Source organism: Schistocerca piceifrons, chromosome 2 (assembly GCF_021461385.2).
Source record: "Schistocerca piceifrons isolate TAMUIC-IGC-003096 chromosome 2, iqSchPice1.1, whole genome shotgun sequence".
Taxonomy (NCBI): Eukaryota; Metazoa; Arthropoda; class Insecta; order Orthoptera; family Acrididae; genus Schistocerca; species Schistocerca piceifrons.
Genome location: NC_060139.1, coordinates 356347304 through 356360186, shown reverse-complemented (window position 1 = coordinate 356360186; position 12883 = coordinate 356347304). Strand labels below are relative to the sequence as shown.

At 40.8% G+C, this 12883-nt stretch overlaps 1 protein-coding gene across 1 annotated transcript in view; it reads right to left on the bottom strand.

The window, feature by feature from the left end:
• Positions 1-2998: 2998 nt before the first annotated feature.
• The window catches only part of LOC124777232 (dihydrolipoyllysine-residue acetyltransferase component of pyruvate dehydrogenase complex, mitochondrial), a 90081-nt gene continuing 80196 nt past the window's right edge, over positions 2999-12883 (bottom strand). Inside the window, exons 8-9 of the mRNA XM_047252559.1 lie at positions 3956-4095; positions 2999-3611 (exon numbers count right to left, since the gene is read on the bottom strand). Coding sequence (XP_047108515.1) covers positions 3482-3611; positions 3956-4095 — 270 coding nt within the window. The 3' untranslated portion in view covers positions 2999-3481. The remainder of the gene's footprint in view (positions 3612-3955; positions 4096-12883) is intronic.

Sequence of the window (12883 nt, the reverse complement as noted above, 5' to 3'; positions counted from 1 at the left end):
TCCTCACCCATCCAGCCCCCTCCCTGTTCCCATTCCAGCACTACACAGCCGTCATTTCATCGCCACACCCAGTCTTTTAATTTCTTTTACACTCCTGGAAATTGAAATAAGAACACCGTGAATTCATTGTCCCAGGAAGGGGAAACTTTATTGACACATTCCTGGGGTCAGATACATCACATGATCACACTGACAGAACCACAGGCACATAGACACAGGCAACAGAGCATGCACAATGTCGGCACTAGTACAGTGTATATCCACCTTTCGCAGCAATGCAGGCTGCTATTCTCCCATGGAGACGATCGTAGAGATGCTGGATGTAGTCCTGTGGAACGGCTTGCCATGCCATTTCCACCTGGCGCCTCAGTTGGACCAGCGTTCGTGCTGGACGTGCAGACCGTGTGAGACGACGCTTCATCCAGTCCCAAACATGCTCAATGGGGGACAGATCCGGAGATCTCGCTGGCCAGGGTAGTTGACTTACACCTTCTAGAGCACGTTGGGTGGCACGGGATACATGCGGACGTCCATTGTCCTGTTGGAACAGCAAGTTCCCTTGCCGGTCTAGGAATGGTAGAACGATTGGTTCGATGACGGTTTGGATGTACCGTGCACTATTCAGTGTCCCCTCGACGATCAGCAGTGGTGTACGGCCAGTGTAGGAGATCGCTCCCCACACCATGATGCCGGGTGTTGGCCCTGTGTGCCTCGGTCGTATGCAGTCCTGATTGTGGCGCTCACCTGCACGGCGCCAAACACGCTTACGACCATCATTGGCACCAAGGCAGAAGCGACTCTCATCGCTGAAGACGACACGTCTCCATTCGTCCCTCCATTCACGCCTGTCACGACACCACTGGAGGCGGGCTGCACGATGTTGGGGCGTGAGCGGAAGACGGCCTAACGGTGTGCGGGACCGTAGCCCAGCTTCATGGAGACGGTTGCGAATGGTCCTCGCCGATACCCCAGGAGCAACAGTGTCCCTAATTTGCTGGGAAGTGGCGGTGCGGTCCCCTACGGCACTGCATAGGATCCTACGGTCTTGGCGTGCATCCGTGCGTCGCTGCGGTCCGGTCCCAGGTCGACGGGCACGTGCACCTTCCGCCGACCACTGGCGACAACATCGATGTACTGTGGAGACCTCACACCCCACGTGTTGAGCTATTCGGCGGTACGTCCACCCGGCCTCCCGCATGCCCACTATACGCCCTCGCTCAAAGTCCGTCAACTGCACATACGGTTCACGTCCACGCTGTCGCGGCATGCTACCAGTGTTAAAGACTGCGATGGAGCTCCGTATGCCACGGCAAACTGGCTGACACTGACGGCGGCGGTGCACAAATGCTGCGCAGCTAGCGCCATTTGACGGCCAACGACGCGGTTCCTGGTGTGTCCGCTGTGCCGTGCGTGTGATCATTGCTTGTACAGCCCTCTCGCAGTGTCCGGAGCAAGTATGGTGGGTCTGACACACCGGTGTCAATGTGTTCTTTTTTCCATTTCCAGGAGTGTATTTCTATCCTTTCTGCTACTTACCCCCTCCCTCCTCCGCACCTTCTCTCCTGCCCCCTGTCTAAACTGCAACACTTCACTGTCCGCCACTCCCACCATACTATCCCTCCCCCTCCCCCCCACCAGCCTTCTCCTTACCCCCACCTAATCGCCACTCCCATCATGCACTGGTGCTGCTGTTCGCAGTGTGGTTTCAGCTCTCTGGGCGTGCAGACGTGTGTGCAAGGTGTGTGTGTATATGTGTGTGTGTGTGTGTGTGTGTGTGTGTGTGTGTGTGTGTGTGTGTGTACTGCTGACAAAGGCCTTAATAGCCAAAAGCTACAATTGTGTGAAACTTTTTGTTGTGCCTATCGCGACTCAGCACCTCCACTATATGGTGAGTAGCAACCTTCTCTGGTATTGTTACATTCCATCCTGGATTTTCCATTGTTTGATTTTACTTCAATGGTTATAATGAATAGCAAATTCATCATTTTTTCCCCATCTTTAACAGTGGACTGTGGGGACAACTCAGGAAACAGAAGGTACAAGCCACCTCCTTTCTTCTACGTGTTACTGTTTGACTGTGGCAATATCAACCAAGTACGGAAAAGCATACGGTGTGATTTATGTTCCACCAAAAATTACATAGTCCTAAGCAGCACAAAGTCAGTTTGGTTCGTTGAAAGTGAGTAGTTTACCATTTCCTTTCCCTGTCATATGTAGACCACATGGTCAGCACTGTGGAAGGATACTGCGCTGAATACATTTAAAACAGCCAGGGAAGTCAACAGTCTAGACACTCCCTGAATTTCTGCCCAACAGATTCAGACATAGCCCTGAAATTATGGAATTGCATAATTAAATAATCCATTGAAATTGAAATCATAGAAACCTGAGTAATGCAAAGGGTACTGACAAACATAAATCCAATATGATGGACAATAGATACACTGGTGGTGCATACAAAGTGACAGTGCACAGATAGTGTTGTTAGAGTGTGAACCAAGAACATAATACCTGCACTGTCACCAGGTGAGTGGAACTAGTGATGATCACCAAAAAGTATACAAGGTGATTGACAGCCAGCCTGCATACCTGATAATGACGTATCTGTTGTTGAAATATCAAAGATATTTGCCACGACATTCGTGAAAGAACTTGGCATTCACATGAATTACTGACTATATCTAATGCTGTCTAAGAGGTTCCTTCCACATTCTGTTCTCTAACTGTGGCCAATTGATTTGAGCTAAACCACAATTTTCATACTGTCATTGAAGGCTCAGTTTGGAACTGCATTAGAAGTATAAAATGAACTAAATTGAGATTAAGCAGTTAATGTTCAAATAACTGAATGTGTGATGTATACATACCATAAGGCAGGGTCAGCTCAAGCATTCGGATTCAGTGCACTAGGCATAAAAGTAAACCACAAAGAGGTGGTATGTTATGGTATGGGGATTATAGCTAACAGATTTCATCCATGAATTACACAACCACAGTATTGATTTTCAAATTTGTTATTGACAATTTTTACACATAAAAAATGAGATGCCTACATTTTCAGAGACTGATAGACGATTCTGGAACACAATAAATTATTTCTGTATTTCAACAATTATATACAAATCCAAAGGATCATCATCAACAAAAAAACTGGGATTATATACTGTTTGACAGCATATTATGACAACTGTTCCCAGTTATGACAAGTTATATGCATTACGATCATTAAAGATCGTATTCTGCAAATAAAAGGTGCACATGATACAGAGTAAAATGCATAATCAATACACTTTCTAACAAATGCATATTTCAGAAGTATGCATCCAACTATTACACACAAAGGACACACACAATTCACTGAGACTCCATAACTGAGGTACCTTTCACAAAGTTAATTGTTGGCGAGTCTTATAATATCGGCAGTGTAAAATACACAGGTTTTAAATCCACAGACTAGACAAATTGCCAGGAATGGAAGAGGTTAGAGCAGCATTGTATGGGGCTTCTCTATTAGCTGCCTAAATGCTGATAACCACGTTGCACCAACTGCGCCATCCACCACACGATGATCACAACTCAATGTCACAGAGAGGAAACTGGCTGGTTTATACCTGTGAAATCCAAAATGGAGACAATATGAGCTACATTTTCCTGTACCTATGGTTGACCACATTCATATTAAAGGAAGCTGTAGTAGCAGAAGACACTTATATTCTGACACAATCCAGCAATTTTACTTTATTATTAATTAACTTATCATGAGAACAAGAGTAGTTTCTTACATACACAGCAAAATGTTTACTTTAGTACCAATTGGTATGGAGCTTACATAACAACAACTTATGTCTTATGGTCCACTGCATGTGCGGCAATTAATTGTAAGCTACTCAACAAAATGAGCACACACACATTTGGACTATTCAGGCAATTTAATGTGTGAAAGTAATGTCCTTACCCATTTTCAGCTTTGTCATCAGCGATAAGCCTCACTTCAGTTCCTCCTACTGCTAAAATGCAAGCCTGTGGTGGGTTGATAATTGCTGAGAAATTCTTTATTCCATACATTCCAAGATTTGATATGGAAAATGTACCACCCTGGACAACAGCAAATAAAAGAAATTAACAATAAATAAACTAAAAATTGAAATCTTTCACAAAATGATTTCAACAGTGAAGTTTTAAATGTTATTAGACAGTAAAACTGAGATACCTTATTCACTTTTATTTTTAGAGCTTTAGAAACAACAAAATTGTAAAGCTATCTTCTTTAAATATTTCGCAGCATCCAAGGCAGTCCCATTCCCTACCTAAATTTTAACTGCTACTGGCAAAAGGATACTCTTCATTTCAGTGTCCAAAGAAGTGTGATTTTGTAGTTTCATAGTTATTGGCCATTTAATGATGAGAAAGCACACATACAGAATATTAATACATTATCCACAGGTATTAGGGTTTTGAACACTTATTTTGTCACCTCCTAATCCAACTGACGCATATATAGATTACTACATTATGGTGTGCTGCTTGTACAAATTTCATTTCTTAAGGCATGAACTACCAGCAGGAGGCACACTGACATTTTTGCTTTAACTTGTGATACTCAGTCTTGTCTCATCTGTTGTGCTTAACATTATAAATTGCGCATATGATGGACAATTATTGAGGTGTATTTGTATAAAGGATGTTGTACATATACATTTTGTGAAAATATGTACCCCGCCTTATAATATCTGACCTGATTATGCTTGCAATTTTTGATCTACATGGGTTACAGATCCAATGATAGCAGCTCAGACCTGCCAAAACCAGTCAGTATAAATAAAGTTATAATTAGTGGTCTTGCCTGCTGAAATTTTTACTTCTATATTGCATAATCCACTAGATCACTCCCATACCTGAGTGATGTCAAGCATATATTCCGTTTAGTTGTGGAAGGGATATTTAGTTGGAGTCCCCTGTTTCTGAGCTGATGTTCATTGCATGGTTCCTGCTTCAGATATAAATTTTGTGACATGAGATTAGTTTTTGGCCTCTGGAGCAAGTTTTTGTGAAATTCCAGAGAGTATGATGAGCATTAACATCCCTAGGGAGCAACAATAGATGAAATAAATTGAATTATTTCCCTGAGTGTCTCTCTGATAAGTGGGCCATATGTTGGGAGATACACTGAACATATGATCTTTGAGAGATATCACAATTACTACTTACAAGTTGGCCGTGAGTTAGTAAATCTGTAATGATTAATATCATTTGTGAATATGGTCATACTGCACTTTGCTCACTAATCACCAAGCTAATATTTCTTGTACAAGGCATACTCTCTTAGGATGGGAGTGTCAGAATTCTTGAAATGTGTGTACCAAATGGCCTTTCTTAAGCTCAGAGTTGTACCTGCTCTATGTCAATTCTTAAACTGTATGCTCTGATGTAGGATGAGATTCATTTACTGTTGAGGATTTTCTGATCCCTCTCTCTCAACCTCTGTGAAGACCATCTGTTGGTTTTACAATTTGCACTGACTTCTACTAAGTTGTGTGTGTGTGAGAGTGAGGAGGGGGGGGGGGGGGGGGGAGAGAGAGGGGGGGGGGGGAGAGAGAGAGAGAGAGAGAGAGAGAGAGAGAGAGAGAGAGAGGTGTGCGCATATTGTTTTCTCAAGAACACTTTGACTAAAAGATCAATGTGTACCAGCCTTTTTGTTGTGCCTGCCTGCAATTCAACGTGTCAGTAATCTATCCTTTCAGAACATTGTTGATATTCCAACTCTGACTTTCTGTTGTTTGAATTCTATATAAATTTTGTAGAAAAGTTCTGGTCACCTTGGCAGTTAATGCACTTTGGTGAATATATACCGGGGAATTCTGTTTTATGAGCTGTTAATCCATGTTTAACCACAGATCCATTCACTTAATCAGCAGTACATCAAAGTGTTTGGTATTTTATATCACTCTTTAAACACATCCAGACTGTGTGTTCCAACAATGTAGCTGTGTTAAATATTTGGATGAAAGCTGACAAAGGAAAGTCCAGGATGGAATATCAACATAGTATGAAAAGAATAGATAGCTATTCACAGTAAAGACAGTTACATGTAAGCTTTCTTCAGAAAAGAAAATTCATTCCTACAGAGATGTTTCTGTTTACATGAGCATAAACTACATTTCACAACTTTTCTTTTTCTTTTTGGTTGAAGGTACTCCAATCAGACCCAGCCTGCTTTTCATTGTCAAGCAGTTAATTTTCTGATCTATGTTAACTTATCTGAATATATATCATTTTTGTGTTCATATATTTATTGAGAGGAGGAACTGTAGAACTCAACTCCACTTTCAAATGTTCTTTTACAAACGAAAGCCCAGGAGTATTTCCTCCATTTATTCCTCATATTACTGAAAAGATGAGAAATAGATATTAGTGTCAGTGTGTAATGGTCGCCTAGTCGTTGATATAGCTAATTGCTGTAATCGCACTATTTCACTCCCGTTTACGGAGCTTGTTAGCACTTGATGTTTGGTTGGCGCCATTAAAATGCGTTGTAGTAATCGCTGCTGCTTGCTGGATCGCTGCTGTGTCTCGATGCTGATGCTGGCTCTAAGTCTGGTTGTCTAGGGTTAAAAACATGAGGTCCCGTGTTTTTTATGTGCTTTTGATGATAAAGAACGAGCGAAACCAACAAATATGTAACCTTCAAATATTTATTACTCTGGTGGCTATCTTAATTCCACTGTCCACCAAAGACCATGACACAACACAAAGTAGTACTTCCATTGCATGTTCTTTGCATTGTTTATCCACCTCAAACAATAACACACAAACACACTCTACCAAAGTGACATTCCGACTGCCTCCTCGACCCTTCTTGCTGCTTGTATTTATAACATTGTCAAAGAACTACTAAAAAGAGATATAGTTTATAAGTCACATGTACATCTGTTATCATAATTTGTGCAGATAAGTTATTAATTTGCATCGAGTGACATAATTTAACATGTTATGAAAATGACAGACAGATTTGTTGACTTGACAGAATAATTCTCTGTTACAAAAAGGCCATTTTTTAGAAGTTTGTCAATTGACTTCTCTAATTTGCATAAATAAGTAAGTAACATGAATTATTAAGAATTACATTGGTTTTCGTCTAAAATAGGATTGATTACGTGAATACTGAGTGAAAACGCTCCTAGTGAACAAATAGGTTTCACTGGGTGATTTTTATTTAAGGAGATCCAAAATACCTAAGTTGGCTACTATTTTTCGTACTTCATATTAATTATTTAAGATAAACTTAGTGTTTTTACATGATGACATTTGCTGTATCAGTGATCAAGTGATATTAACTTTTGTGTGGGTCAGTTATTCAGTATAATTTAATGGGTTGACTGTTTATGGAGACATGTTGTGCAATCATTGTTAACATACACAATAACTCTTCTATAATCATAAATACTCGTTAAACTGGTTGAATTTGGAGGGTATCACATACTTCATTAAAGTAAAGCCTTTAATATGTTCCATTACAAGTGGCACTGAGACACATCTGAAATGGTTAAAACTGAACGAAGGTTCAGGGCCTTTGGTAATCCCTATCAGATTCTATGCTGAATTTTTGGCTGAGTTAGCCTCCTCTTAAGCATAATTTACCTTAGATCCCTTTCATAAAAAATATTGTCCATCAGTTAGGAAAAAGCACAGGCCACACTCATCTATAAGAACAGTAGCAAAGGATCCACGAAACTGCTGCCCATTATCCATGACGTATATTTGTTGTATAATAGTTCAAATGTAATGAGGTATCTCTAACAGAATGGCCACCAAACCACCAGCATGGATGCCAAAAACATCACATCTACATCTACATCTACATTTATACTCCGCAAGCCACCCAATGGTGTTTGGCGGAGGGCACTTTACATGCCACTGTCATTACCTCCCTTTTCTGTTCCAGTCGCGTATGGTTCGCGGGAAGAACGACTGTCTGAAAGCCTCTGTGCGCGCTCGAATCTCTCTAATTTTACATTCGTGATCCCCTCTGGAGGTATAATTAGGGGGAAGCAATATATTCAATACCTCATCCAGAAACACACCCTCTCGAAATCTGGCGAGCAAGCTACACTGCGATGCAGAGCGCCTCTCTTGCTTCAGTTTGTTAAACATCTCCGTAACGCTATCACGGTTACCAAATAACCCTGTGACGAAATGCGCCGCTCTTCTTTGGATCTTCTCTATCTCCTCCGTCAACCCGATCTGGTACGGATCCCACACTGATGAGCAATACTCAAGTATAGGTTGAACGAGTGTTTTGTAAACCACCTCCTTTGTTGGTGGACTACATTTTCTAAGGACTCTCCCAATGAATCTCAACCTGGTACCCGCCTTACCAACAATTAATTTTATGTGATAATTCCACTTCAAATCGTTCCGCACGCATACTCCAAGATATTTTACAGAAGTAACTACTACCAGTGTTTGTTCCGCTATCATATAATCATACAATAAAGGATCCTTCTTTCTATGTATTTGCAATACATTACATTTATCTATGTTAAGGGTCAGTTGCCACTCCCTGCACCAAGTGCCTATCCGCTGCAGATCTTCCTGCATTTTGCTACAATTTTCTAATGCTGCAACTTCTCTGTATACTACAGCATCATCTGCAAAAATCCGCATGGAACTTCAGACACTATCTACTAGGTCATTTATATATATTGTGAAAAGCAATGGTCCCATAACACTCCCCTGTGGCACGCCAGAGGTTACCTTAATGTCTGTAGACGTCTCTCCATTGATAACAACATGCTGTGTTCTGTTTGCTAAAAACTCTTAAATTCAGCCACACAGCTGGTCTGATATTCCGTAGGCTCTTACTTTGTTTATTAGGCAACAGTGCGGAACTGTATCGAACGCCTTCCGGAAGTCAAGGAAAATAGCATCTACCTGGGAGCCTGTATCTAATATTTTCTGGGTCTCATGAACAAATAAAGCGAGTTGGATCTCACAAGATCGCTGTTTCCGGAATCCATGTTGATTCCTACAGAGTAGATTCTGGGTTTCCAAAAACGACATGATACGTGAGCAAAAAACATGTTCTAAAATTCTACAACAAATCGACATCAGAGATATAGGTCTATAGTTTTGCGCATCTGCTCGACGACCCTTCTTGAAGACTGGGACTACCTGTGCTCTTTTCCCATCATTTGGAACCTTCCGTTCCTCTAGAGACTTGCGGTACACGGCTGTTAGAAGGGGGGCAAGTTCTTTCGCGTACTCTGTGTAGAATCGAATTGGTATCCCGTCAGGTCCAGTGGACTTTCCTCTGTTGAGTGATTCCAGTTGCTTTTCTATTCCTTGGACACTTATTTCGATGTCAGCCATTTTTTCATTTGTGTGAGGATTTAGAGAAGGAAGTGTAGTGCGGTCTTCCTCTGTGAAACAGCTATGGAAAAAGGTGTTTCGTATTTCAGCTTTACACGTGTCACCCTCTGTTTCAATGCAATCATCAATCCAGAGTGTCTGGATATGCTGTTTCGTGCCACTTACTGATTTAACGTAAGACCAGAACTTCCTAGGATTTTCTGTCAAGTCGGTACATAGAATTTTACTTTCGAATTCACTGAACACTTCACGTATAGCCCTCCTTACGCTAACTTTGACATCGTTTAGCTTCTGTTTGTCTGAGAGGTTTTGGCTGCGTTTAGACTTGGAGTGAAGCTCTCTTTGCTTTCGCAGTAGTTTCCTAACTTTGTTGTTGAACCACGGTGGGTTTTTTCCATCCCTCACAGTTTTACTCGGCACGTACCTGTCTAAAACGCATTTTACGATTGCCTTGAACTTTTTCCATAAACACTCAACATTGTCAGTGTCAGAACAGAAATTTTCGTTTTGATCTGTTAGGTAGTCTGAAATCTGCCTTTCACATGTGAAATCCATCTCGCACTTTTCTCACATCACATACTGAAAGCCATTGATGAAAGCAGTGCAGTCAGGCAGACACAGTATTCCTCGATTTCCAAAATGCATCTGACTCAGTACCACATCCATGCTTATTACCAACATTATTATCATACAGGGTATGATGTGAAACTTGTGACTGGACTGAGCAATTTTTGGTAGGGAGGATACAGTAAGTTATCTTGGATGGAGAGTCACATATTAATAATCTTGCCGACAGTATTAATAGTAACCTCAGACTTTTCACGAACAACACAGTTATCTATAACGCAGCACTTTCTGAAAGAGCTGTGCAAATATTCAGCCAGCAAAGATTGGCAACTTTCTTTATATGTTCAGTAATGTAATATGATGCACTTCATGAAATGAAGATACCTACTGTCCTCTGACTGTAGTACCTGTGAGTCGCTGTTGTAATTGGGCAACCCATAAAAATACCTAGGTCTAACAATTTGTACGAATATGAAAAACAACTATCACATAGTCTAAGTTGTAGGTAAAGCAGGAGGAAGACAGACTGCAGTTCATTGGTAGATTACTACTGATGTACAATTGTTCTACAAAGGAGACTGCATGCAAAACACTCATTTGACCCACCCTAGAATATTGCTCAAGTGTGTGGGACCCATACCAGCCAGGAATAACAGTGGATACTGAATGGACACAAAAAGGGGCAGCATGAATGTTCAACCCAAGAGAGCATGTCCTGAAGGTGCTGAAAGAACTGAAGTCGCTGACATTTGAAGACAGATGTAAATTATCCTGTGAAAAAGTACTTACAAAGTTTCAAAAACCAACTCAAGTGATGAATTAAGCAATATACAGGGTATATACACGGACAAGGAAAAAAAATTCCTGGATTTCCTGGTTAAAAACACATTTTCTCCCGAACGAAAATACACTTTTTTTGTGTAAAATGACAGGACACGTTCCCTCGGGGCTGTTAAAGTTATCAACCCTTTGAAGGGTTAAGGTTTCATGCACCCGCCTGAAATTCCCAGCACATCAGTAAACGACCGCGAGCGGGGTAAAAAAAAAAAATTATATGCAGCCACAAGTACGCTGCATATTTTCATATTACAAAAGTATAAATTCGAATTTCCACCAGACTCGGCAAGTTAGTTTCCGAAGCATTGAAATTGAGATTGCGATGAGCTTTCGTAAGTCAGTCATAGGTCATGCCATGTGATCTCACCAGTCAATGAAAGCAGGTATTCAGAGCATAGAACATGCGATGTAGTCAGTCAACAGCAACATCGCTGTTAAATAGCGCAAACACACGAGTAAGAAAAGTTAATGATTTAAATTAATATAAAAGTGTGGCTGCAAGGGAAGGTACGCTTTCACATATAATACTGCTCTCGAAGATCAATTAGCCACCAGAAAAGTTAAGGTTTCGATTGGTCTTTTTTTACATGTGTTACACTTTAAGATACATCACACAAATTTGCCAGTAAAATTTTAAGTTTAAAATGACAGTCAAACGATCTATGGTTTAAGAAATTCATCGCACATTCTCATAAGCAACACAATTTATCTTTCGTAAAAGGATATTTACACTGACAGTGACGCGTTTCAAACCACCATTCGCAATATTTTCCCGCGAGCTATTAGAAACACACTCATTTCATCAGCTGCCATTGGCAGCCAGAAAACAGTTGTTACTGCCCCTGCACCCCCTGTATGAAGTACGTTTAATGCATTAAGAGAACTTACATAATGTAATAAAAGAAACAGAACATCACATGATTATCCAAGAGTATCGGAACTTCGTAAACCATACTAAAATACCCTATTCTGCTTAAAGTGTACATTTGTATGTCCAGATTCACAATGAAGTAGGCCCCAACCTGATATTAGCTTTTCAGTGGGGTTTTCTGGATGTAAATTTTCTTGGAGTACCAATACTGCGTTATCTCATGTTTGGTTCTTTATTATTGTGGTATCGAATGAAATAAAGACTTGCACCTGGCGGCCGAACTTCCCCGAATAGGAGCCTCCCGGCCAACGATGCCATATGCTCATTTCATTTTATCGATAACTCCATACGTGGGGGTGGGGGGATGAATCTCTGTACAACTCCCAAAAATATTTGATTCCTCTGTGAGGAGACAGTCTCACCATTTATCTGATACCTTATTCTTCTATCTTCCTCAGGAGACTGCTGACTATCTTTCCATTATTATTCAATTTTAAGAAAGATTGAACTTTTGCTGTTGAGTTCAACATTGTTACATTGTGTAATAGATTCATACGTGAATCATCTTGCATTTACAGACAAAGCTTTGGCATATATTTAATTTGAAGAACTTGGAAGAGTAAAACGGGAAAAAAGACTGCATCTATGCTTTTCTGAGTCCTATGTTGAGCGTGAGGAGGGGAGCGGCGAGTGGGCAGCATATTGCATCGAGCTGTCAACTATGGAAGTGTAAGAAGCATGCTTTGGCTTTTTATGGACATCTACCAGAATTAAATTGCAGTTTGGCTGAATCCATTTGTAGTAGGAATTGAAGTTATTAAAATTGGACAAACAGTCAACAAAAGTATACATTTCTGCAGGAGATGGCAACAATCTAGATAGGGGCCAGTGTCATACTTGAGTGTTTCATTCTGCAATGTTGTCAAAGTTTGCCGTGAGGTATGATGAGAATAAAAATGGGCGTGTCAGCTGCTGGTTCGGCACAGCCAATGAGATAGCAGCAGTGAACATCACGCATGGACAGAAGACACAAAGGAATATTGCCATATTCTCACATAAATATAGATATGAGATCTACTATGTATTTGGAATAAATAACAGTGTTCTCAGGTCCCACAAGCTCGGAAATATCATCATTTTCAAAAGAAACAGTGGAATATACGTGTCAACCAAGAGGATAAACTTCATCACTACTCATATACAGAAACACATTGCCCCATTTCTTCCTGTCATTGATTA